Here is a 24047-nt window from a genome sequence, read left to right on the forward strand (position 1 = left end):
AGGGCACTAATGTTCCAAAAATATGGCGGAGGGTATCTGCATACCATTTACGATAGCTTGAGATATATTTGTCCTTTTTCCTTAAAAATATACATTTTGTAGAGTTTATTGTTTTACCAAAAAAATTGTCATTATGGTAAATGATAGGTAAATACTCTCTGTCATATTTTTGGGACATTGGTGTCTCTGTAATCCAAAAACTAGAGTATATATATGTCACTCCCCGAGCCTACACCTTAGGCCGCAACTCAAAGACCGTTGCTGGCCTCGAGCGGCCCCTTGGCCTGACTTACTTACTCAGCGGAAGACTTAAACACAAGAGATAACTCAAGAAATAACATAAATTAATACTTGGCCAAAGTGGAAACTCATGTCTTAAAAGTTTACAACTGAAATGAATAAGACTAAAGAACTGTGTTATCTCTCTACTATGAAGCCTCTAATAACTGAGATGGGTGTTGGGACAAGACTCCCGATCATCCTAACAACTAAAAATAAAATTGAAAAATTATGAAAAAGGAGTCCTTCGAATGCAATGAGGCTCACCATCTGACTATGAGCTGCTCACTGGATCAACTGTGCGCTAGGAATTGAACCTAGTTACCTGCATCTGCATCATAATACGATGCATACCAACTGACATCAGTATATTGAATGTACGAGTATGCAAATTAGAATGCTAAAACAACATAGGCTTGAAAGAGATTATGAAAGAAACACTTACCTTGGCTCTGCTCAATTCATGAATAACTTAACTTAATATAAAGAAATAAGATATAAAGCTTGTAAAACCAATGTAAACAACTTAGTTCGTTAAAGAAATGCAATAGCAAACTCAACTTTACGTCTTGCCCATGTTTCCAGAATTGTCATATACTTTGTCATCGCATAGAACTACTTAACTTAGTGGATCAGACCATCTATCAGAGAAAAAGAACGAACGTATCTTGTAGGATTCCCAAGAAATTCTTCGATTTCTTCCGGAAACAGATGATTAATCATCTGCTTCTCACGTTCCATACTAGCTTAACTTATGTGATCATCTAAAAAGTATGACTCACTAATACCCATGATGTCTACATGGTTTATGGAGGCATGAGTTATTATGAACTCGCATCCCTATATCGGTGCTCAATACTACTCCCAAAAATATACTTAGCTCATGTGTTTTTAAAACAAGTTCTTTCTTTGGATTGAGATAATTGTTCAACACTTAGCTTTAAAAGCTCTCTTGGAATTGATGTTCCCTTTTCTTGCTCAAAACTCTTTGGAAATCTTAGTTTCCTCTTATCTTAAATGTGAAAATGTTTATAAATTCCTAGAAAATACTTAGTTCCCTTATAACATTTGAGAAATGAACTTAACTCGTTACTCTTTACTTAGTTTGAAACTTGAGTCTAAAAAAGTTAAAATATTGCTAAACACTCTTTAAAACTTTAAAGAACTTTGCTTTGACTTGCTTCTTACCTTCTTTGACTTTGATGTTAACTTTCCTTGAATTGGATTAGGGATTCAAGGTTCATGATCACATGTTTATGGATTTTTTGATGATGTTTAAATGTACCTTAGAGTATTAGAATCAACTAGGAAACATAGGTATATCACTTATGAATTAGTACGAAAAGGTGGGGGAAGAATGTGGAGAACTGGCGTCTCTGGCGCTATAAGAGGCGCGGGCGCCAACCCTCAAATTATAGAGAGCAGGCTGGGACACTTTGGTTGGTGCGGCGCCCCAAGGCCCAATGGACAGAGGCTATCCTGTGGGGCTATGGGAGGCACGGCGCCTCAACCCCTATCCACAAGTGTTCTCGACTTTTCTCCTCGTTCTTATCACTAAACTCCCATGGTTCTTTACCCTAAAACTTGGGATCATTAGTACTATCAATACCCAATGGATTTAACTCAAAAATTCATCCAGAAACATGAATCAAATCAACAAGAGACTTCAACAACACAACCATAAAAAAATTCAATGAATTTTCGACAATGTTCTTCAAGAGCTTGGTTTCTTAACATTCAAATAACTTAGATCAGCTGAATTTAAACAAGATTGGCGTATGGGTGAACTAATCCAACACAATGTGATCTCACATACCTTTTTAGGGATCACCCCCGATAAAATTCACACACAAAGTTTGAGCGTTCTTGGTGATTCTTGATTTCTCTCCTCTTTTCTCTTCTTTTCTCTCTTCTCTGAGCCCTAACATGAATTCTCTTTTTCCTAAACTGAACAAAGTCTTATTTTAACCCAATTTAATTTCTAAAAATGAATTAATTAAATTAGGTAAGGAAAAGACAACTTTGTCCTTCCCAAATTCGAATTGGGCTTTCCTAAATCCAAGAGCTCAACTTTCGAAAGGCATAACTTACTCATACGATATCAAAATCATACAAATTCGGCGGCGTTGGAAATTTTATTCTAAGGGCTTTCAAAGCATATGTGGAACTACACCTAACTCATCCTGAGTTAGAAGTTATGGTCATTTGAAGTTGACCAAAAACTCACTTTTTAACTTACTTAAAATTTTCAGATTTTCTTATTCTTTCCAAAAATAAGTATTTTCATATTTTAAACTTTTCTAGTTACTTCTAGTTGTGAAATGTTACAATATACACTTCAATAATAACGGACCTACACGTGTTATAATTCTTATCCATCGACCCAACATTTATTAAATATCGGATTGACAGATAAGATTGTGTCACGTGTCCCTATTTAGTCTTCCGTTAGATTGAAGGGCATATATATTTTAGTTTTTGGACTACATGGACATCAATGTCCCAAAAATATGATAAATATGTATACCATTAACAATTGTTCAGATATATTTGTCCTTTTCCCCTAAGATATATCAACCAGCTTTGTCCTAAAGCAAATATTTGGTGTTATTTTTTTTTCAAATTTTATGGTTTAAATGCATACTATTTATTCTCAATAAATTTTAATTTAAATACAATTTTTTTCTAATATCTTTGCAATTTTTTCTATTTTTCTCCATGTCTTATTTGTGGAATGTGTGCATGCGATAATTTTTCTTACATGTTTTTGTTTGACTTTTAATGTTTTGTCAGTTGGTTAATATTTCTCTGAAGTCCTTATTCTCAATTCTCATATAGCTAAGTTAGTCTTTTAGTATAACCTTTAACAAGTTATAGTTTTCACCAATAATTACTTCCTTCATTGACTTTTATTGGTCCATTATTAACTTTTTATTTACTTTATTACAACTGATTATTAATATAAATATTTTATCACAATATTCATATTAGTTAATATATAATTTTAAATTTAGGAAATTATTTGGAAAATAAATATGAGAGAAGTGGTGAAATTAATTCATGAATTAGCGCGAATTATTAGTTTCATCAGTATTACCTGTTTTAAAACCTCTCTATTTGACTAATTGAACTTGTTAGTTTGTTAGCATTTTAATATTAAATATTTTAATTGTTAGGACCGCAAATAAGCAGGGGTAACACGGAAGCTAGCAATGCAAACCTCGAAATATCACGAGTAAGAAGACAACGACAAATATACCAAAAGACACAAAGATTTAACGTGGTTCGATCAATCGACCTACGTTTACATAGCAGATAAGCAATCCACTATAAATATGAGAATACAAATACTGAGGAAACAACCTCAACCAAATTCACTCAGAATACATGGGAGGTTCACACAAGTGATAACGTATCAAGCTTGTAACCCACAATTTCTCCTCCTAACCAAAACTCTCAAAGTCATTAAGATTACATTGTGAATGTTGATTAAGTTAGAAGGAACATGTCTCTATTTATAGAGTTCTAAACATTTTCTTACCAGAAAAAGGATTAGTCAATCCAAAACCTTTTCCTAAAAGAAAAATCTATTTATGATAAGAAATTTAGGGCAAATAAAACTCAACATTACTATATTAATTTTCTTTATTTTGGAGTTAAAAGAATGTTGATTGTTTAAGCAGTTAGTGGGCAGTTTCATTCCTACCTTTTGCATACGTTTGTTGACTTTTCATATGCAGAACATGGGGAATAATGGCTTTTGGCCGTTGGTGGAACTTAGTACTGCTTCTAGGAAGACTTCATCTATTATAAATATTGATGATATTCCTTTGGTTTGGTCTCCACAACAAAAGAAAAATATAAAGTGAAAGAGTTAGTAAAAAAATAGTTCTTATTAGTTAAAAGGATGTGTTTTTTTTTGTGGAGTTTTGGACTCAACTCTTGTCTAGAGTTGTTGAGTTATACTTTGTGCAGGTTATTATATCATGGAGTGGACAAGTCAAAAAGAATGTTGGATCGGTGAAAAATATCTGTTGCAATAGGCTTGAATCCTTTTAAAGAGAGCAATATATTTGTGCCTCAGCCAGAAGAGATTTATTTCTTCATTTTTATTTTCAATTGTAATCTTGTATTTTGTTATCTTGTAAATTTTTCACTAGCAAAACTTAAATACATCATCTGCCTATCACATGGCATAGCAAGTGGTCTCAAACCCTTGTGGGAGCGTGAAACGCTTAAAAAAGTTTAGAGACGTGTTTAAAACACCCTTTAACTTGGCAAGAAGTATTAGTTTCGTCATCAAACTATTGAAAAACTTGAAAACACATCTCTACTTGAGTAACTGAATATTAAAATACTAATGTCTTGCAAAATGAAAGACTCAGTTGGTATTCTTTTAAAGAAATTCAATAATATATATATATATATATATATATATATATATATATAGAGAGAGAGAGAGAGAGAGAGAGAGTGGACAATGGGTATTTTAGATATTTACCATTTTATCCGTCCATATTTTAACGTTCATAAACAACATATATTCACGACATTTTCAAGAAAAATACAAAAACTATGGAATCTATTTTCTCCTCCACTATAACTTTTAGAGAGAAGTATTAAGAACACTCGTGAACTTGACATGAGTTATTAGTTGTCTCCAAACTATTAATGATCTTAAAAATACTCTTTTACTTAACTAACTGAATTTTAAAACACCCCTTCTCGTGTCATATAATATATTTATTTATATGCAACATCAACACAAATTCCACATGTGTGTGCGTGAATAACACATTTATGTGTATTTATGAGAGGGTGTATTTAAGCTAAGTTAATTAAATAGAGATATATTTTGAAAGATATAATATTTAAGGGATGAAACTAATAATTCACATCATATTAAGGATATTTTCATTAATACCCTTAATAAATAATTAATGTTCAGGGATTAAAAAAAGGTTCTTCCGTACTCAATGGAATTTATTTAAATTTGATATTCATTTGATGATTCTCGTGTTTGTATAGGGGTGTACATAAATATCGAAAAATTGAAACACCGAATCGAACTGAATTTTTTTTATATTTCGATTTCAATATTTTAGTTTTCGGTTCGATATTCGGTGTATATTTTATATTTTTTGATATTTCGATTTGGTTTTTGGTACGTAATTTTTTATTTTTCGATATTTCGATTTAAAGCGAAATATCTTATATTATAATATATATTTATATTATATTAATTATTTATGTTAAACAAATTTTTTTTTAAAAAAAAAAACTGAAAAGTAAAAACAACTTTATATTTTTTTTTTAACTTTTAATCTTTTGTACTTTTACTTTATACTTTATAGAAACCCCCACACCTACTGACCTAGAAGGCTAGACCTAATATGAAAATAATTCATCTTCTTCATTATTCCAAGTTCCATAGTACCTTACTTCCATTAGACCATTCTTCCTTTCAAGGTTTTTTTATTTCATTTTCTCGGCCCATTTTCCGTCAATTTTCCAGCCATTTTTCGACGAACAGCACAGTTGTACAGGTGGCAGCAGACTTTCGAGTTCCGACGGCAGGCCCATTAAGAAATTGAATTAAAAAATTGAACCGAATTAATAAAAACTGAACCAAATCAGAATATTTCGGTTGGGTATTCGATACACATTTTACAAGAATCGAAAACCAAAATTTTTTTAAAAAAAAAACAAAATCAAACCGAAATATCGAAAGCCCACCCCGATGTTTGTACAAAAATAATTGTTAAATGTGTCATCCTATTCAACAAAAAATAATTGACTAAATTTAATGCCTATAACTTTATAAACAAAAGTGTCCCGGCCAATCATTCAACAATTCAGAATGGAATCAATAGAAGAGAATGAATTATTTTTTCTTGATTTTCAATCCTAAATCGACATGGATTGCAGGTTCATCTGTAAAATGTAGCAATTTATTAAGTATATTTTATTAAAAACCTTTTGGCTGCCTATATGAATGCATAGAGTATATTATTAAAACATACAAAGTAGTGTTGTAGTTCAAAAGTTCTCATTTTTTTTCAAAACTCAAACAAACATTTATGGGTACCATATAGTAAATATACATTTGATATAATTACTCGCGACATTTATACGTAAGAAGCCTGTATAGCTCAGTTGGTAGAGTGCAAGGCTCTTAACCTTGTGGTCCTGGGTTCTCGAGCCCCATGGTCGGCGATATTGGCACATTTTAACTAACAAAGCCCCTCGAAAGGTACACAATTAAAAAAATAACCGACCTTTTTCATAGTATGACACTTTTTAACTAACAAAGGTCAAAAAATACTTCAACTTTGGTCTGTGCAAGCAGCAATGTGGAACATAGGAAATACAATGGTGAGTTGGAAAGGAAGCAGATCTACGAGTTGGCCTATAGATCATAGGAAGTTCTAGGGGTCGTAAGAAGGCAGTCATAGGGCTTGCATTGAATTTTGGAAAGTGTCATTCTCTAATAATGGTTTATGGATGAACAAGACGAACCATAGAAAGTGTTATGGACTATAGGAGGGTTAGGTAGAAGTGATTCAAACTTCATGAATTTTTGGACTTGAACTTGGGTCCAATATACTAGCTTTACGAGTCATAGAAGGGACGCCGACCCGTAGAAGGGCTCCGTGTGAATTGCTCACTATTTTGACCCAGTAATTGACTCTATAGTTGACCTGATGATCCGTAGAAAGTCCTACGATTTGTAGGTCGGAAACAAAGGAGTCATCCGGCAGTTTTTAAGTAAGAACATTTTGGTCTTTTCCTACACATTTAACCCCTAAACTATGTCGACCCTAAAACTACCCCTATTAATGATTTTTCTCTTAAAAAATATCTCATTCCTTCTGATCATTCACTCACAACCACAAATTCCCCCAAGTCTTGTTCTCCAATATTCTACCAAGGATCTCTAAGACAAGGTTAGGATTTCACAAGTTTCAAAGTCTCTTCCTCCATTACTAGGGCTTTAATATCGAAGGGCTGGACTGATCCATTTTGACAACTTTACCAATCACGTCTTCCTATTTATTTATAGGAAAACTTCTTCTACTATAAATACTGATAGTTTAGCTATAAAACTCACATTTTCAATAGTTTAGGCATGAAATTCACATTTTCAATAATTTATGTATGAAATTCAAAAAAAGAGTATAGTTTAAGTGTGTTTTTGAAACTTATCTCTTTATTTTTTAAGATGAAAAGATAGAAAATTTTATTTTTAAGCTAATAAGATGAAAGTTTATTTTAAAATTAAATAAGATGAAAATTTTATTTTTAAAGTATGAATAATTAAAGCTTGCGAAGAAAATATATATATAAAAGGAAAACTAAATAAGGTAAAAAGTAATTTTATAAAAAACAATTTATTCTTAAAAATTATGCAATTAATATAGATTTGAATAAAACAAACCAAACAATTACTAAAAATAATCAACGTAACTCGTACTACTATAACTTTGAGCCTTACAAATAGCCTAGAGGTCTAAATTTAAACACATGAGACCTCAAGGGTTGTATTTTGAATATATTTGTGTAAGGAATATATTGCGAGTGGTCTCTCTTCTTTCAGCCCCTCTACAGTCAAAACCCATTCCTATCATCTCTTTCTCTGCGAAACCCTAGTAACTGCAACTTCTGCCCATCATGGCGACCAACTCCCCGAACCTCGAATGCCGAATGTACGAAGCCAAGTACCCGGAAGTAGACCAAGCTGTGATGATACAGGTGAAAAGCATGGCTGACAGCGGTGCCTACGTTGCCCTTCTAGAGTACAATAACATAGAAGGAATGATCCTTTTCTCTGAGCTCTCTCGTCGTCGTATTCGGAGTATTAGCAGTCTTATCAAAGTTGGACGCATCGAACCGGTTATGGTTCTTAGGGTTGATAAGGAGAAAGGATATATCGATCTCAGTAAACGAAGGGTTTCTGAGGAAGATATTTCGGCTTGTGAGGAGAGGTATAATAAGAGTAAGCTTGTTCATTCAATCATGCGTCATGTTGCTGAAACCATGGGAATTGATCTGGAGGTTAGATAATTTCTCAAAATCTCATTTTGTTCTACTATGGTCATACAGGAAGTTGCTACTATCTCATTTTATTTCATATATATGAAGGAATTATTCTGGATATTGGATTTTACATTTTGTTTCGATTTTTTTTTGTATAATTCGCGATAATGGATGGAAAAAAAAATAATGCAAGGGATGAGAAGTTAGCTCTTTTTAGAAGACATTTTATCTAAGTTTGAAATTTTGGAATAGTTTAATGAATTTTAATTATTGTATATCTGAAAATGGGGTAAGTGTTAGGTATATTGAAACAAAGGGAGCAAAACATTTGGTTCAGTTTGGAATTTCTATTGAATATGAGGTCTATGAATTGTAGAATTGAAGTGCTAAGCTAATGACTGAGTTAGTATTGTTGATTTTGCATTTTGTTGCATTCCCATTCTGAGAACGTTGTACTGTCGTAAAGAAAAAACAAAAAATCAAAAGAAGAGTTTTCACGAAGTGGTTCTTAAATTTAGGTTTTCTTGGTAAAGTGGAAATGCTCTGCTTATTAGCATATGATAAAACAGATATCCCTTAGAAGAACTCAGAGAATGAAAACTGTTGTTTGGTGAAAAATAAGTTATGAGTATGGTACTTTGTGCGATGTCTTAAATATTAAGGGTAGGCATACATGAAAGCTCCATCTAAGATAACAGTCGTATATTATAATAAGAAAAAACGAGTTTAAGTTTATGTTTCCATTATCAGGTTGTTTGTGGATACTATCAAGTTTGATTTTTCTTGTTAGGTGTACATGAAAGCTCTTCTAAGTAACAGTAGTATATTATAAAAGAAAATACTTGATGTTACTGCAATTAGATATTGTCCATGGTCAATGTAGGGTTTCAGCATATTATTCATGAGTTGCATTGAAGGGGGAAAAGACCTGCTCTGCTGGTGTAATGGTCTAGTCCTTCTGGATTGGTGGTTCTACAGAGCATTGATAAAATTCTGATAAATTTTATTGAGTTTATCTGGTTTGAGTTAGTCAAGTGTGAATATAGATTTGCTTATCTCAAAAAAAAGTGTGAATATAGATTTGCCATCACTTTCTGAACTCTTTGCACATGGGTATTTTACCAGTTACTTTTCTCTGCCTTACTGCTTTGTAACTGGGGGTGCATAAATGTACATACTCTATGTAATGCCTTAGCATGAATGAGTTTGTTACTTCTGTTTGCTCTCTCTTTTGTTGCCCTTGTTATATGTTGGCTTAAGTGATTATTCTGTCCCGGCATCTCTAATGATTTATGTGCCTTATTATATGAATGTCTGCCTAAAATTTCATAAACGGGTGTCACTGCACTTTTTCTATGTGCCCTTGGCCATGCAAACTGTTTTGCATGTTAATTAGAACTTCTGCTACTTTTAAGGGAATTTATCCCCCTCCTTTCTTTTCTTTCTGAGGAATGAGTTGCCACGAAATGCTTTTCCTAAATTTGGTCATGTACTGCGGGAAATGCATTTACTTGCTGTTTGAGAAATAATATAATATTCATCATTGTTTCATCGACAACATACCCAGTGGGGTCTGTGCAGGGTGCGGTGTATGCAAACCTTACTCCTAGTTTCCTACCTTAGTGGGATATAGAGGAATATGCATTATTGTTTATTAGAAGAATGTGTATCCATGTAACACTACTAGGTTTTTTCCTTTTCTAGAATTCCTGTCCAATAGAACTTTGAATTTTTACTTTTCAATTTCTCTTTAATCATTGGGCATGTTAATTGCAGGACTTGTACATTCATGTAGGTTGGCCTTTATACAGAAAATATGGTCATGCTTTTGAGGTGAGAATTTATATTAATTTCCAAATATTTCTTTCCCTCTTCTGATTGGCAAGATTCATTTTGGATTTTTTGGTTTTGATTTCCAGGCATTCAAATTGGTTGTCAGTGATCCAGATTCAATTCTTAATTCCCTCACCCGTGAAATTAAAGAAGTTGGCCCTGATGGGAAGGAGGTAGAGTTTTTTGTCATATCATTTTCTAGGTTAATCCATCCAATGATGTCAAATAATATTTATTATCTTATCTTCTCTAGGTAACTAAGGTTGCTCCTGCTTTATCTGAGGAAGTTAAAGATGCATTAGTAAAGAATATTAGGAGAAGAATGACTCCACAGCCATTGAAGATTCGAGCAGATATTGAGATGAAATGTTTTCAGTTTGATGGTGTTCTTCACATTAAGGTTTGTACATTTGGCATCATCATTTTCATGTTATTATCTATTTCCTGAACCCGTTATCACTTATGCAACAGCAAACCCAGTGTGTTCCCACACGTGGGTCTGGAGGTTGCATTTTCTTAATGCTAGTGTTGTTCAATAAAATGATACAATTACTTATCAAAAAGGGGAAATGTTTTCTAGAGGTTACATATTGTTGTAATGTTAGCCTTTTTTTGATGATTTTTTTCATGCCTGGTGCAGGAAGCTATGCGCAAAGCTGAAGCTGCGGGTAATGATGATTGCCCTGTTAAAATTAAACTTGTTGCTCCTCCGGCATATGTGCTCAATACTCAGACTCTTGACAAGGTAACTAACTGTTTATTGCATATAATTGTGGTACCCTGTTTTACTTGTGCAAAATGTTTTTAGTCTTCACCTTTTAAAAATATCAGTTTGATTTGTGCTTGAGCTTTTTTAATTGTTATGAGGACATTATGGTCAAGCACATCTAGTATATGTTAGTTCCAGTAGAAATGTACATTATTTATTTATAGACTGCTTGTTATGTGCTATTACCTCCTTCACCTTGATTTTTTGTTTAGGAGACTCTTTTTTCTCTTGGCCCCTCTACTTTATCTCAGCTGTTGCATATTGAATTCTTGTTTTATGAATAATGCTTCCAATTACTTATTATAGTTTATGGTCAATCAAGAAGGATGTCTGTTTGGATAATAGTTTTCTAGGACGCTCTAGCTGGATCCCTTATGCTTACTATGATCCTTCAACGACCACATCTTTTGGCTTTCTCTTTGGTTTTCCAGTGCTTATTTTCAAGTTAAGGGTTGAATGGTTATCAACTAAATAAGATGATACTTTTGACTGGCATTGTCATTTCTCTCTCAAGTATGCTCTCGCCTTTCCTATGTGTTTTTCTTCTTTCATGCATCAACTGTTGTCAATGTTAAAGGCTCAACGATACTCTAGGATTATTCTTTTATGTTGCTTCGCTGCTGGAAAGGGAAAAAAGAATGGAAAATACTTCAGTGGTCAATTGTTGAGCATAGTTCCTTCAAAAAATTCCACTTTGAGGAGAATGATCCTTCTTAAAAATTGTAAGAGTAATGCAAACAATTTCCACTAGTTTCTTAACTGGTCACAACTCACAAGTATAAGCAGCTAAATTCCTAAATCTTATGTGCTAGACTAGAGGTGAGCATGGTAGTTATTGAGAACTTTGGTTCGGGTAATTTGGTTATTAAATATACAATACCATTACCATACCAATTGATTCGGTATTTTTAAGTTTATTTTCAGATTTTTGCGATACGATAAATCAGTAATCATAGTTTGTTTGACTTCGACGTACATATACTCATATTATAGAGAATTCTGACTTCGACTTTTCAAGAATCAAATCAAATATATTATATCATCACATTACACCGTAGAAATATTCAAAATAATAGTAAAGGACATTTCAATCAGGATAGACTTATCAAATTTCCAACGTCTAAATGATTAATTTGTACTAGTTTGTTTCATATATTTTCTAATATTATAATAATGTATATGTAATTATATACTTCAGTACAATATTCTTTATAAGTACCGACCAAAATTTGAACCGAGGGTTTATCAGAAACAACCTCCATCATACAAAGGTAGGGGTAAGGTTTGTGTACATGGTACACTCACCCTCGCAAGAGTCCCAGACCCAGGTTGTGGATCTATACTGGGTATGTTGTTATACCAAATACCAAAAATATTTAATATACATGCCCAAACCATAGTACTGAACACATGGTATCAAAAATTTTGGTTTCGGTATGGTAATTTTATCTACTAGACCATGCACACCCCTATGCTAGATCACTTCCAGCTGTTATCACCTACCGGGCTACCGTATTATGCCATTCTTCTTCTTCTTCTTCTTATTATTATTATTATTATTGTTATTATTATTATTGTTATTATTATTATTATTATTATTATTACTGTTATTGTTGTTGTTGTTATTATTATTATTATTATTATTATTATTATTTCTGGTCTAAAATTTATAATTTTAAAGGAAATTCAGTTTTTTATATTACAGTTTCTATTTTATTTCTTGTTGCAGGAGCAAGGCATAGCAATCCTTACTAAAGCAATTGCAGCTTGCACTGAGGAAATAGAGCGTCACAAAGGAAAACTTGCTGTCAAGGAGGCTCCAAGAGCGGTGAGCTACTTTTAAAAAAAAATTATATTATGAGTGCTTTTCTAGTTTCATCATAATTGTGGGGATGTGCTTCTTCACACCTTTGAGAGACCTTAATTTGATAGCCACCATAGTTCAATGGGGATTTGAGATTGAGATGTTAAGTTTCAGACCAGATTGACCATAACACATTGTTGGAAACTCTCTTAATAATCATGTTCATGTTGGGGCAAGAGAAGGGGGGGTTTCTGTATCACAGATGCCATACTGGATTATTATGTTCACTTTGAAATTACTCCCCAACTAGTATAGCATGGTCCTTGATACATATGTTTATGTGGATGGAAATATGTATGTTCAACTGAATAAAGTGCTCATTTGATTTGTCTCTCTTTCAACTGAATAAAGTGCTCATTTGATTTGTCTCTCTTTGCAAGGCACTGCTAGTACCCTGGATGCTTACTTATCAAGACTCTTGCCATATAAGTTGATTCTAAAATCTCTAATTTGGTTTTGATTTCAAAAGTATGGATGATATTCTTAAATGGACTTACAATCATACCAGTTTTTTTTTAAAAAAAGATATTCTTAAATGGACTTCTAATCCTGATGTTTTCTAGATTACAACGGACTTGTTTTAGTTTTTTGAGTAAAACATTAAATTATTGGGGAGAATCAAATAGAACCGAGTTTATGTGAGTTGAGAAAAAATAGATCAAAAGAAATGTATGCATTCTCTATCTTTTTTTTTTATTGCTTTCTGTAATTTACTTTGTTATTCTTATTTCTTCTGTGGTGATGCTGATGTGACTTATCTGTTCAGGTGAGTGAACGGGAAGACAAATTGCTTGCTGAACAGATGGCTAAGCTCGGTCGTGAAAATGAGGAGATCAGTGGTGATGAAGATAGTGAAGAGGAGGAAGATACAGGTATGGGAGAAATTGACGTGGAGAACTCGGGAACTGGAATTAGAGAGTAAATTGCGGCTTGTATGAACTTGGATAGCACATTCTTCACAGTTGCAGCTCCTACAGAAGCTACCTCACCTTTTTTTTCTTGTCCTTTATTAGCCCTTAGTTTACTTTGGCAATTTTTCTTGACAAGCATTTAGTTTTTACACAAAATCAATCTTGCAATTTAAATTTGTGCGGCTGTTTGACAATTCCAATCTTATTATACATTTTGCAATGAGAATGAACAACTCTACACCTTGTCATCTCATTTCTTTTTCTGTCATAAATATATTTTGGAATAGCTATTCTAGATGAGCGGGATTAATGTTGAACAATGGTTGTGATAGAGCTGTGAATGGAGAACTTCATTTTGTCGTATTTTTGAGAAGCTTAGAATGTCATTGCAATGTGTTATCATCTAACTGATTAATGCGAAGCTTCAGTTTTACTGTTGGATCTTGAGATATCATTTGTAGTAGAAAATTCTGCTTCTACTGCTTCCTGCATGTCTGCTTCTAAGGTTCCTGCATATGCTCCATTGATAGTGTAGCAAATTAAGTTCAAGCAGGTGCCAGTGAACTAGGTTTGCTAGACAAGGTTTGTTTATATTTTAGCTCAGTTAGGCTTGCCTCATCGGTTCTGTTTGTAACTTGGTTTGGTCAGGTTTCGATTAAAGTATGGTTAGACTCGGTTTGGCTTAAGTGAAATTAGGTCAGTTTGACTGAGCTTGAGATGAGACTAAATGGAATGACATGATTAGTGTTGATCCATACAACTAGCCCTAATTAGGTTGGGTTTTTGTTGTGTGATTCTGGAAGTTCAGTCTGATGTTAAATATTCATTTAACTCTATTTGGATTTGACTAATGTAAAAATATTAACTAGGAAAAAAATATTATTTATCAATCACACGCACTTTTTATATTTTTCCTAATCAATTACTAGTAGTTTATGTGCATCAACTTTTCTGAAGTTGTAACACTATACTCGATAGCAAAAGCTACAGAGACTTTTCGCCTTTGCTCCAGATGTGTTTTACCATATGCCAAAACTGGTCTCTAGCTCGACCAATTTGGTATCGAGCTAGCTTATCGAGTTTGGTTTCCTCAAGAGGCATATCTTCGTTTTATAACAGTCTGTTTTCCTATTTGTTTTCATCCTTCTCCCCTTTTGTGCTTTTTTTGCTCAAGGGAGAGAGTGTTAGTTGTGACAGGTCATTCTGCTGCTCATTCAGACTGTAAAAAATGAAACATACAAGGTAGTTTCCACGTTGGCTGTGAATTGTGATATTGCTTGCTTCAAGGGTTAGTTGCTGGTTAAAGTTTCACCACTATAGTAGTGGCTAGCTCACCAACTGATAGAAATGTTGCTTCAGCAGAAGAAAAAGCGGCAACATTCTAAACAAAAGCAACAAGCAGAATTTACTACACTTTGCTAATGACAAAAGTAAAGCACTAGCTTCAAAGCTACTCCAATGTAACTTCCATCTATGATCGGTGTCTCTTTCAGCACTCGAAGGACAGGGGATCCTTGGGAGTCATTTGTGCAAAATATTGAACATGAGGTTCAGGTCTTTGCACTAGAGTGCAGTATCCTTGGCACTCTCTCAGTCTCTGGAACTCCAAAGCTGATATTCCAGATTGCGAACGTGATAGGGTCCATTTACAAGTGCAGAATTCACAGTAAGCACCCTCTTTATATTCCTAATCTTTTCATAACAAGGTATACATAAAATCCTCTAGATTGAAGATAGTAACCTATGCTCAAATTTTCAGTCATTCTATCAGCTACTCTGTTCTTTTGTCCATTCGTATTTGGTGACATTATTTGTCAATGTAACTGAAATGTGAGGCAATCACATATGGTAACGTTAGCAAGAATGGTATCAGCATTCTAATGTCATGAAGTCTCCGGATAATAATAAAACCACCAGCTACTTCCCAAATGAGACGTGATGGAACTGGAGGCTGCAGCCACTTCTCCATCAGTGAGGATTTGAGGAAACAAATCTAGAAGGTTTATTGATATCCAGAAGGCAGGAAAGACTATCCAGTGTTCAATCACATACCAAACAAGAAATACCAGCAAATAATCAATGTAAGTTCATTTCCTGGCCGTTCACATTCTTATTGAACCATAAAACTTGCATACAAGAACATAAATTGCTTACATTTAATACTGAGACAAGATTTAGGGGATCAAATCAACTGATGCTATACACTACAATATGGTCACAGGGAACGGAATGATTGTGGGAATGGATCATTTAACTTATAAAAAGGACTCCCCAAACTAAGTCATAATTCACAAAGCTGAAAATGAACAAAGACTGCTTGAAGTGTCGCTCATAAGTGTGCCATTGGCAGCTGAAACGATCCGAGAATAACAACCAACTTCATCCCTATAAGAATAAGCTTGTTGAGTGGTGGCACCACCAGATAGAACATCATGATCTTGAACGACCATCCAACCATTGCATTTCTGCCTATTTATCAAGGAGATTGATAAATCCCCAATGGACTTCTTCCCCCTCCATTCATGGTCTAGGTCAGTAAGCATCAAGCTTGTATCATTCTCTGATGAAGGTGAATTCTTAGTGGTCATGCTAAGTGGATATGTCTTCTTTGTAGTGGTCCGAGAAATCCTGATACCTGTATCAGACAGTACACTTACTATAGTTTCTTCTCTCACATTCTGTATTACCCTTTTTTCAGTACCATTAAGATAGAACTGTATCTTATTCTTAAATTTAACTTCCCTGGAAACTGTTGTAGTTAAGTTTCCTGAAGTCGAATTAACCCACCCTGAAACCTTGCTCTTCCTCTTCATCTCAATCTCACATGAACCATCAAGCCCTCGAAAGTTAGATGATCGCTCAATGCTAAATTTAGGAGTACCATAATCAACAACTTTAGCCTTAACTTCACATGGCAATGCGCAATTATCTACCCATAGATGCAAATTCCCATCCACTAGCCAAAATGGGATACTATCCGCCACTCCAAGACTCAAAAAGTGGGATTTACCATCAAGCAGAAGCCCCAAAAATGGTGTTAAATCAATATCATAAGAAGGAAGATCAAAGGCACCTATTGAAACCACTGGTTCCCAGAACAAAGGATTGATTCCTCCTGTGAAAACCACTGGAAATGGTACCAAAGATCCCACCAAATTCTCATCTATCTTCAACAAAACCTCCCTATAAGCTCCATGTCCTCTCTTTGTGGTCAAATTATTCATCTTTATATATGAATCAGGCGGATTAGAGTACCAAAACTCATCATTCCCATGAAACGATACATATATCTCCATCACAGCTTTATAAGTATTCTTTGGAATCACAACTTGTTGCCCATACATTCCCAATTCACTCTCAATTCGAAACCAAAGCCCATTATCTCCATTTGCCGATATGGGCAATATCAAATCCGCTGGTTTGTCATCTGAACCCAGCAAACTTCCCAATTTGCTCACTCCCATTGAAATCGGATTATCAACATAATCATCCAATTGAACCCCCGTAACACTCTTGGCATCATAGTATAAAAAAGTAACATTCACATGATACACTCCAGTAAAAATATCATTAACCAGATTTTCCAGCATAACAGAAAGAGTAATATTCTCCTTCACAAGAATCGAACTGTACTTGGTGACATCTTTCGTAACAGTCCAGTAAATTCCGTCATCATTGGGTTCCGCAGTGCTAGTACGGAGAATCTCAGCGCCGTCTAACCAAACGGCGGCAATACGGTCATACTGTTCGCCTTTGCAAGATGCTTTGAACCAGAGAACCACATGGGTCCATGAGCAATTGAAAGGAGGAGAGTAAGGGACGGATACAGGTGGAAGGCCATATGTGTTACCGAAGTTGTGGGTGAATAAGGGATGAGAACAAGATGGAGTTAGGTTAGTGAAGGGTAATGGGCGAGTGACTTCGATGTATGGCTGTGGATTACTGGTGTGGGGAAGAGTGTGTTTGAGGAAATGCGAATGGTGGTGTGGTAGTGAAGAAGAAAATGGGGCAGTAAAGTTGAAGATGAAGAAGAAGAAGAGGAGAATAGTAGTATCAATGGAGGTCCGCATTTTGGTAGCAAATGAAGGAATGGGTTGAGTAGTTTGGGTTAGCACGAGAGTAAAGGCAGAAGCTGAATTGGGGGTTTGACTTGTCATAACTTTCAACAGTCCAACTTATACGGCAAATCACATGTCCAAGTTTTTAATTTGTTTTATTTATTGCTACAACTCGTGTAAAAGTTTATTCATGTCACTATTTATTAATTGGATGAGTCTGAACTTCAAAAATTCTCTTGAAATGGCAGAAAATTTATACTTTGTTCAATACTTGAATCACCTTATATTTATTATACATATATTCATTAAAACTGTATACCTACATAGCCAAAAATCAAGATACGGGAGATGGCGAATTTGAAGGAATTTCAGAAAGCACTGCACCCTCATCAACAAGTAGTTGTGTTATATCTTCATAACCCAAAAATTTGGAAACAGAAAGCGGAGTGATACCTTTGTTGTTCTTGACATTTACATTGGCTCCTCTGTTCAGCAGCACTTCTACTGTGTGTGCACATCCGCCTTCGACTGCCATTTGCAGCGGAGTGTGACCTTGTATGTCCTGGCATTCCAAGTCGGCTCCAAATTCAGCCAATATCATTACTGCGTCTTTCTTTCCTTTAATAGCTGCCATATGAAGTGCTGCTACACCGTATTGATCGCGGAAGTTTGTGGTGGCTCCCTTTTCAAGAAGAGTTTCGAGTAGCTGAACGTCTCCATGCCTTGCTGCATGTAGAACCGCTTCTCCTCTTTCGAGTATTTTAACAACTACCCCCTGACAATAGTACACATGGAATTAAGGAAACAAAAATGCATGTATTAAACAATTGTATGAACTATGAAGATACACACACAAGGTAACAAAAATAAAACCATGCAGCATGAAACCCAACTATTCTTCAGTAACTTCATTTTCAAGAATTAAAGCTGGGGACCTTGATAATTATCATTCTCTAAGTCTAATTTCATATGAGTTAATTTAAAAAAGATAAAAAGTTTTGAAACGTGTGATCTAAAATAATATTTTAAATTTTTGATTTTTTATTTACGGCTATGATATGTGTTATAGTCATTGAAATGTCAACACACACTTCTGAGTTCTAATAACACAGTAATGTTTTTTTTTTCTGTGTCTTGTTATATACTCTGTTTCGTCCCTATCAAGTAAATTTCTGATTTTTTTTTTATCCATAATTTAAAACAAGTAACTTATTCATAATTTTTAAGAAAAGTACTGAAACTTTTTTCATAAAATAAAAATAATTATCTTTTTTTTTTCTTCAAATAATTCAATATGAAACAAACAAATTGGAGACTTACATGTCCCTTAGCTCTGGCGATATCAAGAGCAGAACGCCTAAGATGCAATTCAGTTAGAGTAGGGTCAGCACCCATTTCAACAAGCATCTTCGCCATTTCACAGTCGCCATTAGCAGCAGCTCTGAACAAAGCCGTTCGACCATCTTTGCTTCTCGCATCCACTTGCGCACCTGCACCTATCAACGCCTTACCACTACCCAATAACCCTTTACTTGCTGCTAAATGTAACGGCGTTCTTCCCTCTTTGTCTCTGCTATCCAACCACCTGCACCCCCCGTTCACTCTCAATAACCTCTCAATCTCTTCCCTCCGGTCATTCGCCACGGCGATATGTAACGCCGTCCACCCTTTGGACACCCATTTAACGTCGTTTGGTTCAGTACATGCGTCCACCTTCAGTCCACCTTCAATTAAGATATTCACCATGTCCTTGTTGTTATTAGGTAACTGCTTTGCTACTCGGAAGAGTGACTCTGCTTCTCGGGTTGAAAACTCGGTGAAAATGGATCGGTGCCGTTTGATAATGTTTCTGACGGAATCACAATCTCCGTTACTAACGGCATGGCGGAGAAGAAATGGACCTACGAAAACCACCTTGAGTTTTATGTCATGAGTTGAACGATGCCCAATTGACTTGAACCAGGAGTTAACGATTTCGGATCGAGTCGATTCAGAAGACGAGTTGAGTTTGAGTTCGAGTTCTGACGCTATTGCGGTTCTAACGAGGAAACGATCCGAAGGGGAGCGAGGGAAAGTGGGAGGGATTTGGGGTTGGGGCTTGAGAATCACTTGGAAAGAGGTTGAAGATAATGGTGATATTAGGCCACTAGGTGGATTGACAAGGAATTTGTGAGGAGAAGAAGTTTGAACTTTGAATGCTATTGGATAGGCTGCACTAAGTGATCTAAGGTTCACTGTGGCTCGGCATTTACAGCCTAGTGCAAAGTCTATTCCTATTTCTGGTTCTGATACTTCCACCAATTTCTCCATCAATGATTATTTTGAAAGGGGATTCAAATTTCAAGATTGATACAGTATTATTACATTATATACATACAAAAATGATGCATGTGATACTAAATAATGGGTACATGTGATTTCGTGGGGACCATACACAAGACGTTGAAGAAAAAACACGAAATTGGACAAAGAGGTAACACTCTTTGTTTTGACAGTACGAAATGCAAGCCCTACCGCTCTAGTATACTTCCTCCCTTTCATTTTTACTTGTTCATTTTAGCAAATGATGAGAAGCTTATTATTTTCATCCAATGCTATACTTATCATTAAATAACTACATAAAGTCATAGTAATCAAATTTAAATTTTCATAGTCAAACGAAGTTAAAGATGCATTAATCAAAAATATTAGGAGAAGATTGACTCCACATCCCTTGAAGATTCATGGAGATATAGAGATAAAATATTTTCAGTTTGACGGCGTTCTTCATGGCATCATTATTTTCGTGTTATTATCTATTTCTTGAACCAGTTGTTCTCACTTATTGAGATTGCATTTTCTAAACGCCAGTGTAGTTCAATAAAATGATACCATAACTTATCAACAAGGGGATTTTTTTTCCGGACGTCACATATTGTTTGTATGTTAGCCTACTTTTTTTACATAAATTGAACTTGTTACTCCTCCAGCACCTGTGCTCAATACTCAGACTCTTGACAGGGTAACTAACTTTTTATTGCATATTATTATCGTATCCTGTTTTAGTTGAGTTAAATGTTTTTAGTATTCGCCTTTCAAAAATATCAGTTTGATTTGTGTTGTTCTGGGGACATTTTTGTTAAGCACATGCAGTATATGTTAGTTCCGACTTGTACATTATTTGTTCATATAGATTGCTTCTTATGTGTTATTATTAACTTCTTCACCTAGATTTTGCTTAGGAGACTCTTTTTACTGTTAGCTCTCTACTTCATCTCAGTCCATCCCTTGAAGCCGTACCCTCCCAGTATGTGTGAGTCTTCTGCTGATTGACAGAAATGCTGGCTGGAAATCGAGGCCATCCCACCATAATGGATATCTCCTACCACTACCTACTAGTGGATCGATTTAGGGAAATGCTGATGTTGCAATTCCTCCCATCTCGATTACGCGAGTAACCTACGATTGATAGTTCCATTTTCCACTGATGCTGGCCGATTGGGATCCCAACAGTCAAACCCCACTGTGTTCATTCCTCACCTTCCTTCCAATGAAATCTATTCCATGGAGTCCAGAGACTGGGGAAATAAAGGAGAGATCGATCGACCAACCTGAACAGATCCTGTTAGATCGAGTTCTGATTTCATGAGTAATGCTTCCACTTACCTATAAAGTCTTAAGGTTAAACAAGAAGGATGATTGTTTGGACTCATTACTGTTGTTTTCAAGGATGCTCTAGCTGGATCCCTTTTTCTTACTACAATCCTTCAAAGACCACCTCTGTTCTGTCATTTTTCTACCATCCACCACAGGATGCTTCCAAATTTCTTTTGACTTTCTCTTTGGTTTTCCTGTGCTTATTTTCAAGTTCTATGGTAAATGAATATCGACTTGATAGGATCATTCTTCTGATTACCATTTTATTTTCTCTCTTAAGTGTGCTGTCAGTGATATGGGACTAAAATTTGTAAAATCTGAGACCAGATTAACCATAACACATGTTGTTGGTAAATCTCTTGATGATCATGTAATGGTTTAGCCAAAAGTTAGGGGATTCTGTATCACAAATGTCATACTTGATTAGCGTTTTTTACTTTGAGAGTACTTCCAATCTACTTGAACAACATGGTCCTTGATAGATATATGTGGTTGGAAATATGTATGTTCAACTGAATAAACTGCCTCTTCGGTTTGTCCTCTCTTTGCAAGGCGCTGCTAGACACTAGTATCTGGAGTCTTGAAGCTTACTAATTGATACCATTGTCATGTAAGTTCGTTCTAAAATCTCTAATTTGGTTTTGATTGCAATAGTATGGATGTACATGGTCAAGAGTTCAACAATTAATAAAAGGGATTTCCAATCCTGATAACTTTGAATTGTAACAGACTTGTTTTAGGTTTTCAAATTAAATAGTACTCTGTCCGTTTCAAATTGAGTCACCTGTTTTGACTTGCCACGTAATTTAAAAAGTAAAAAGACTTGTGAATTTTGTAGTCTAAAATTAAAGATCTGTCAAATGTAACAGAATGTCCTTTAATCTTGTGGTTTTAAACATGACATGTGATTGAAATTAAAATTGTTAAAAAAGGAACGGGTCATTCTTCTTGAAACAAATTAAAAAGGAAAGTGGATCAAACAAATTGAAACTGTGGGAGGATTAAATAATTGAGGAAAAATACATTAATTATTTAGCTTATCAATTAAAATGGCGACTTGTGTAAGTTAGACCCTGTACATGTTCCTAGGAGAGTCTTGGAACGTTGGATTCTCCAAATGCATCGACTGGAATTGAACACTTCAATAAGGAACAAAATCAAAAGAAATGTATGCATCTATGGCTATCTTTTTCTTTTCTTGCTTTCTGTTTTTTCACTCTGTTATCTTATATCATCTGTGGTGATTCTAATGTGGCGTATCTATTCAGCTGAGTGAGCAGGAAGACAAATTGATTGACAAAAAGATGGCTAAGCTCAGCTGTGAAAATGAGGAGATCAGTGGTGATGAAGATACTGAAGAGGAGGAAGATACAGGAACGGGAGAGATTGATGTGGGGAGCTCAGGAACTTGAATTAGAGAATAAAAACTGCATCTTGTTTGGAATTGGATAACACATTTTTCATAGATGCATTTTCTTAATGCTAGTGTAGTTTACTACAATGATACCATTACATATTTAAAAGGGAATTTTTTAGAGGCTACATATTATTTGTAATGTTAGCCTTTTTTATGATCTTTTTCATGTTTGGTGCAGGAAGCTATGCATAAAGCTGAAGTGGCTGGTAATAGTGATTGCCCTGTTAAATATAAACTTGTGGCTCATCCAGCATATGTTCTCAATACTTGAGACTCTTGACATGGTAACAACTATTTGTTGCATATAATTATGGTAGCCTGTTTTTACTTGAGTAAAATGTTTTTTTTGTATTTACCTTTTAAACATATCAGTTTGATTTGTGCTTGAGCTCTTTTTTCTATTTTGAGGACATTTTGGTGAAGTACATGCAGTATATGTTAGTTTTGTTAGGATCGGAAATATCTGATACCACTTGTTAGGACCGAAAATAAGCAGGTGTAAATGCGGAAGCTAGCAAAACAAACCTCAAAAGACCACGAGTAAGAAGACAACGAGAAATATACCAAAAGACACAGAGATTTAACGTGGTTCGGTCAATCAATCTACGACCACAAAGGAGATGAGCAATCCACTATAAATATGAGAGTAAAAAATACAGAGGGAAACAACCTCAACTAATTCAGTCGGAATACATGGGAGGTTCACACAATCGATAACGTATCAAACTTGTGACCCACAAATTGTCCCTCTAACCAAAACTCTGAAAGCCCTTAAGACTACATTGTAAATGTTAATTAAGTTAGAAGGAACATGACTCTATTTATAGAGTCCTAAACCTTTTCCTACAAAAAAAGGATTAGTCAATTCAAAACCTTTTCCTAAAAGGAAAACCTATTTATGGTAAGAAATCAGGGCAAATAAAATCCAACAAATCTCCCCCTTGGCCTAAATTTCTGACAAAATAAATTTGTCCACCTTCTTTACTTAATCTTCAACAACTTGCTTATCCTCTCCATAGTCTCCTTTGCAAAATTTATGTCTCAACACAAAGAACCTCTCTGAAACAATTTCTCCAACAAAATCTTTATTACTGTCAAAAAGGTTGCGGCTAGAACTATACCCGTCAAGATGAACACCTTCTTCTAACCTGGTTCAATAATCGATTATCGAACCACTAAACCTGACTCCATCATTGAATCTAGCTCTGATACCACTTTGTTGGGAAAGAAAAGGCACTAACAA

At 34.8% G+C, this 24047-nt stretch overlaps 3 protein-coding genes, 1 long non-coding RNA gene and 1 other non-coding gene across 7 annotated transcripts; 3 read left to right on the forward strand and 2 right to left on the reverse strand.

Annotated features, from left to right (window-relative positions):
* The first annotated feature begins 6420 nt into the window (after positions 1-6420).
* TRNAK-CUU (transfer RNA lysine (anticodon CUU)) lies at positions 6421-6504 on the forward strand. The gene has a single exon. It is a non-coding gene; the product is annotated as a tRNA-Lys (tRNA).
* Positions 6505-7805: 1301 nt separating this feature from the next.
* On the forward strand, positions 7806-13932 carry LOC101257451 (eukaryotic translation initiation factor 2 alpha subunit family protein). The gene is made up of 7 exons (NM_001324457.1): positions 7806-8334; positions 10093-10149; positions 10236-10322; positions 10403-10549; positions 10790-10894; positions 12648-12746; positions 13549-13932. Exons 1-7 carry the CDS (start codon positions 7951-7953, stop codon positions 13702-13704), a joined length of 1035 nt encoding a protein of 344 aa, NP_001311386.1. The 5' UTR covers positions 7806-7950; the 3' UTR covers positions 13705-13932.
* Positions 13933-15766: 1834 nt separating this feature from the next.
* LOC101258047 (protein VAPYRIN) lies at positions 15767-20141 on the reverse strand. Its single transcript, XM_004235188.4, has 2 exons — positions 19072-20141; positions 15767-18526 (listed from the first exon to the last, which is right to left on the reverse strand). The coding sequence occupies exons 1-2, from the start codon at positions 20059-20061 to the stop codon at positions 18086-18088; spliced, it is 1431 nt and encodes a 476-aa protein (XP_004235236.1). The 5' UTR covers positions 20062-20141; the 3' UTR covers positions 15767-18085.
* LOC101257749 (peptide-N4-(N-acetyl-beta-glucosaminyl)asparagine amidase A-like) lies at positions 15982-17763 on the reverse strand. Its single transcript, XM_004235187.4, has one exon. It carries the CDS (start codon positions 17761-17763, stop codon positions 15982-15984), a length of 1782 nt encoding a protein of 593 aa, XP_004235235.4.
* Positions 20086-22974, forward strand: LOC104646458 (uncharacterized). 3 transcript variants are annotated; one of them, XR_011220059.1, is made up of 4 exons: positions 20086-20224; positions 21940-21997; positions 22477-22555; positions 22656-22974. It is a non-coding gene; the product is annotated as an uncharacterized lncRNA (long non-coding RNA). The 3 variants fall into 3 exon arrangements; XR_740558.4 differs by lacking the exon at positions 20086-20224 and adding an exon at positions 20612-20752; XR_011220060.1 differs by lacking the exons at positions 20086-20224; positions 22477-22555 and adding an exon at positions 20305-20752.
* Positions 22975-24047: the final 1073 nt, after the last annotated feature.

The sequence above is a fragment of the Solanum lycopersicum genome, chromosome 3 (assembly GCF_036512215.1).
Source record: "Solanum lycopersicum chromosome 3, SLM_r2.1".
NCBI classification, from domain to species: Eukaryota; Viridiplantae; Streptophyta; class Magnoliopsida; order Solanales; family Solanaceae; genus Solanum; species Solanum lycopersicum.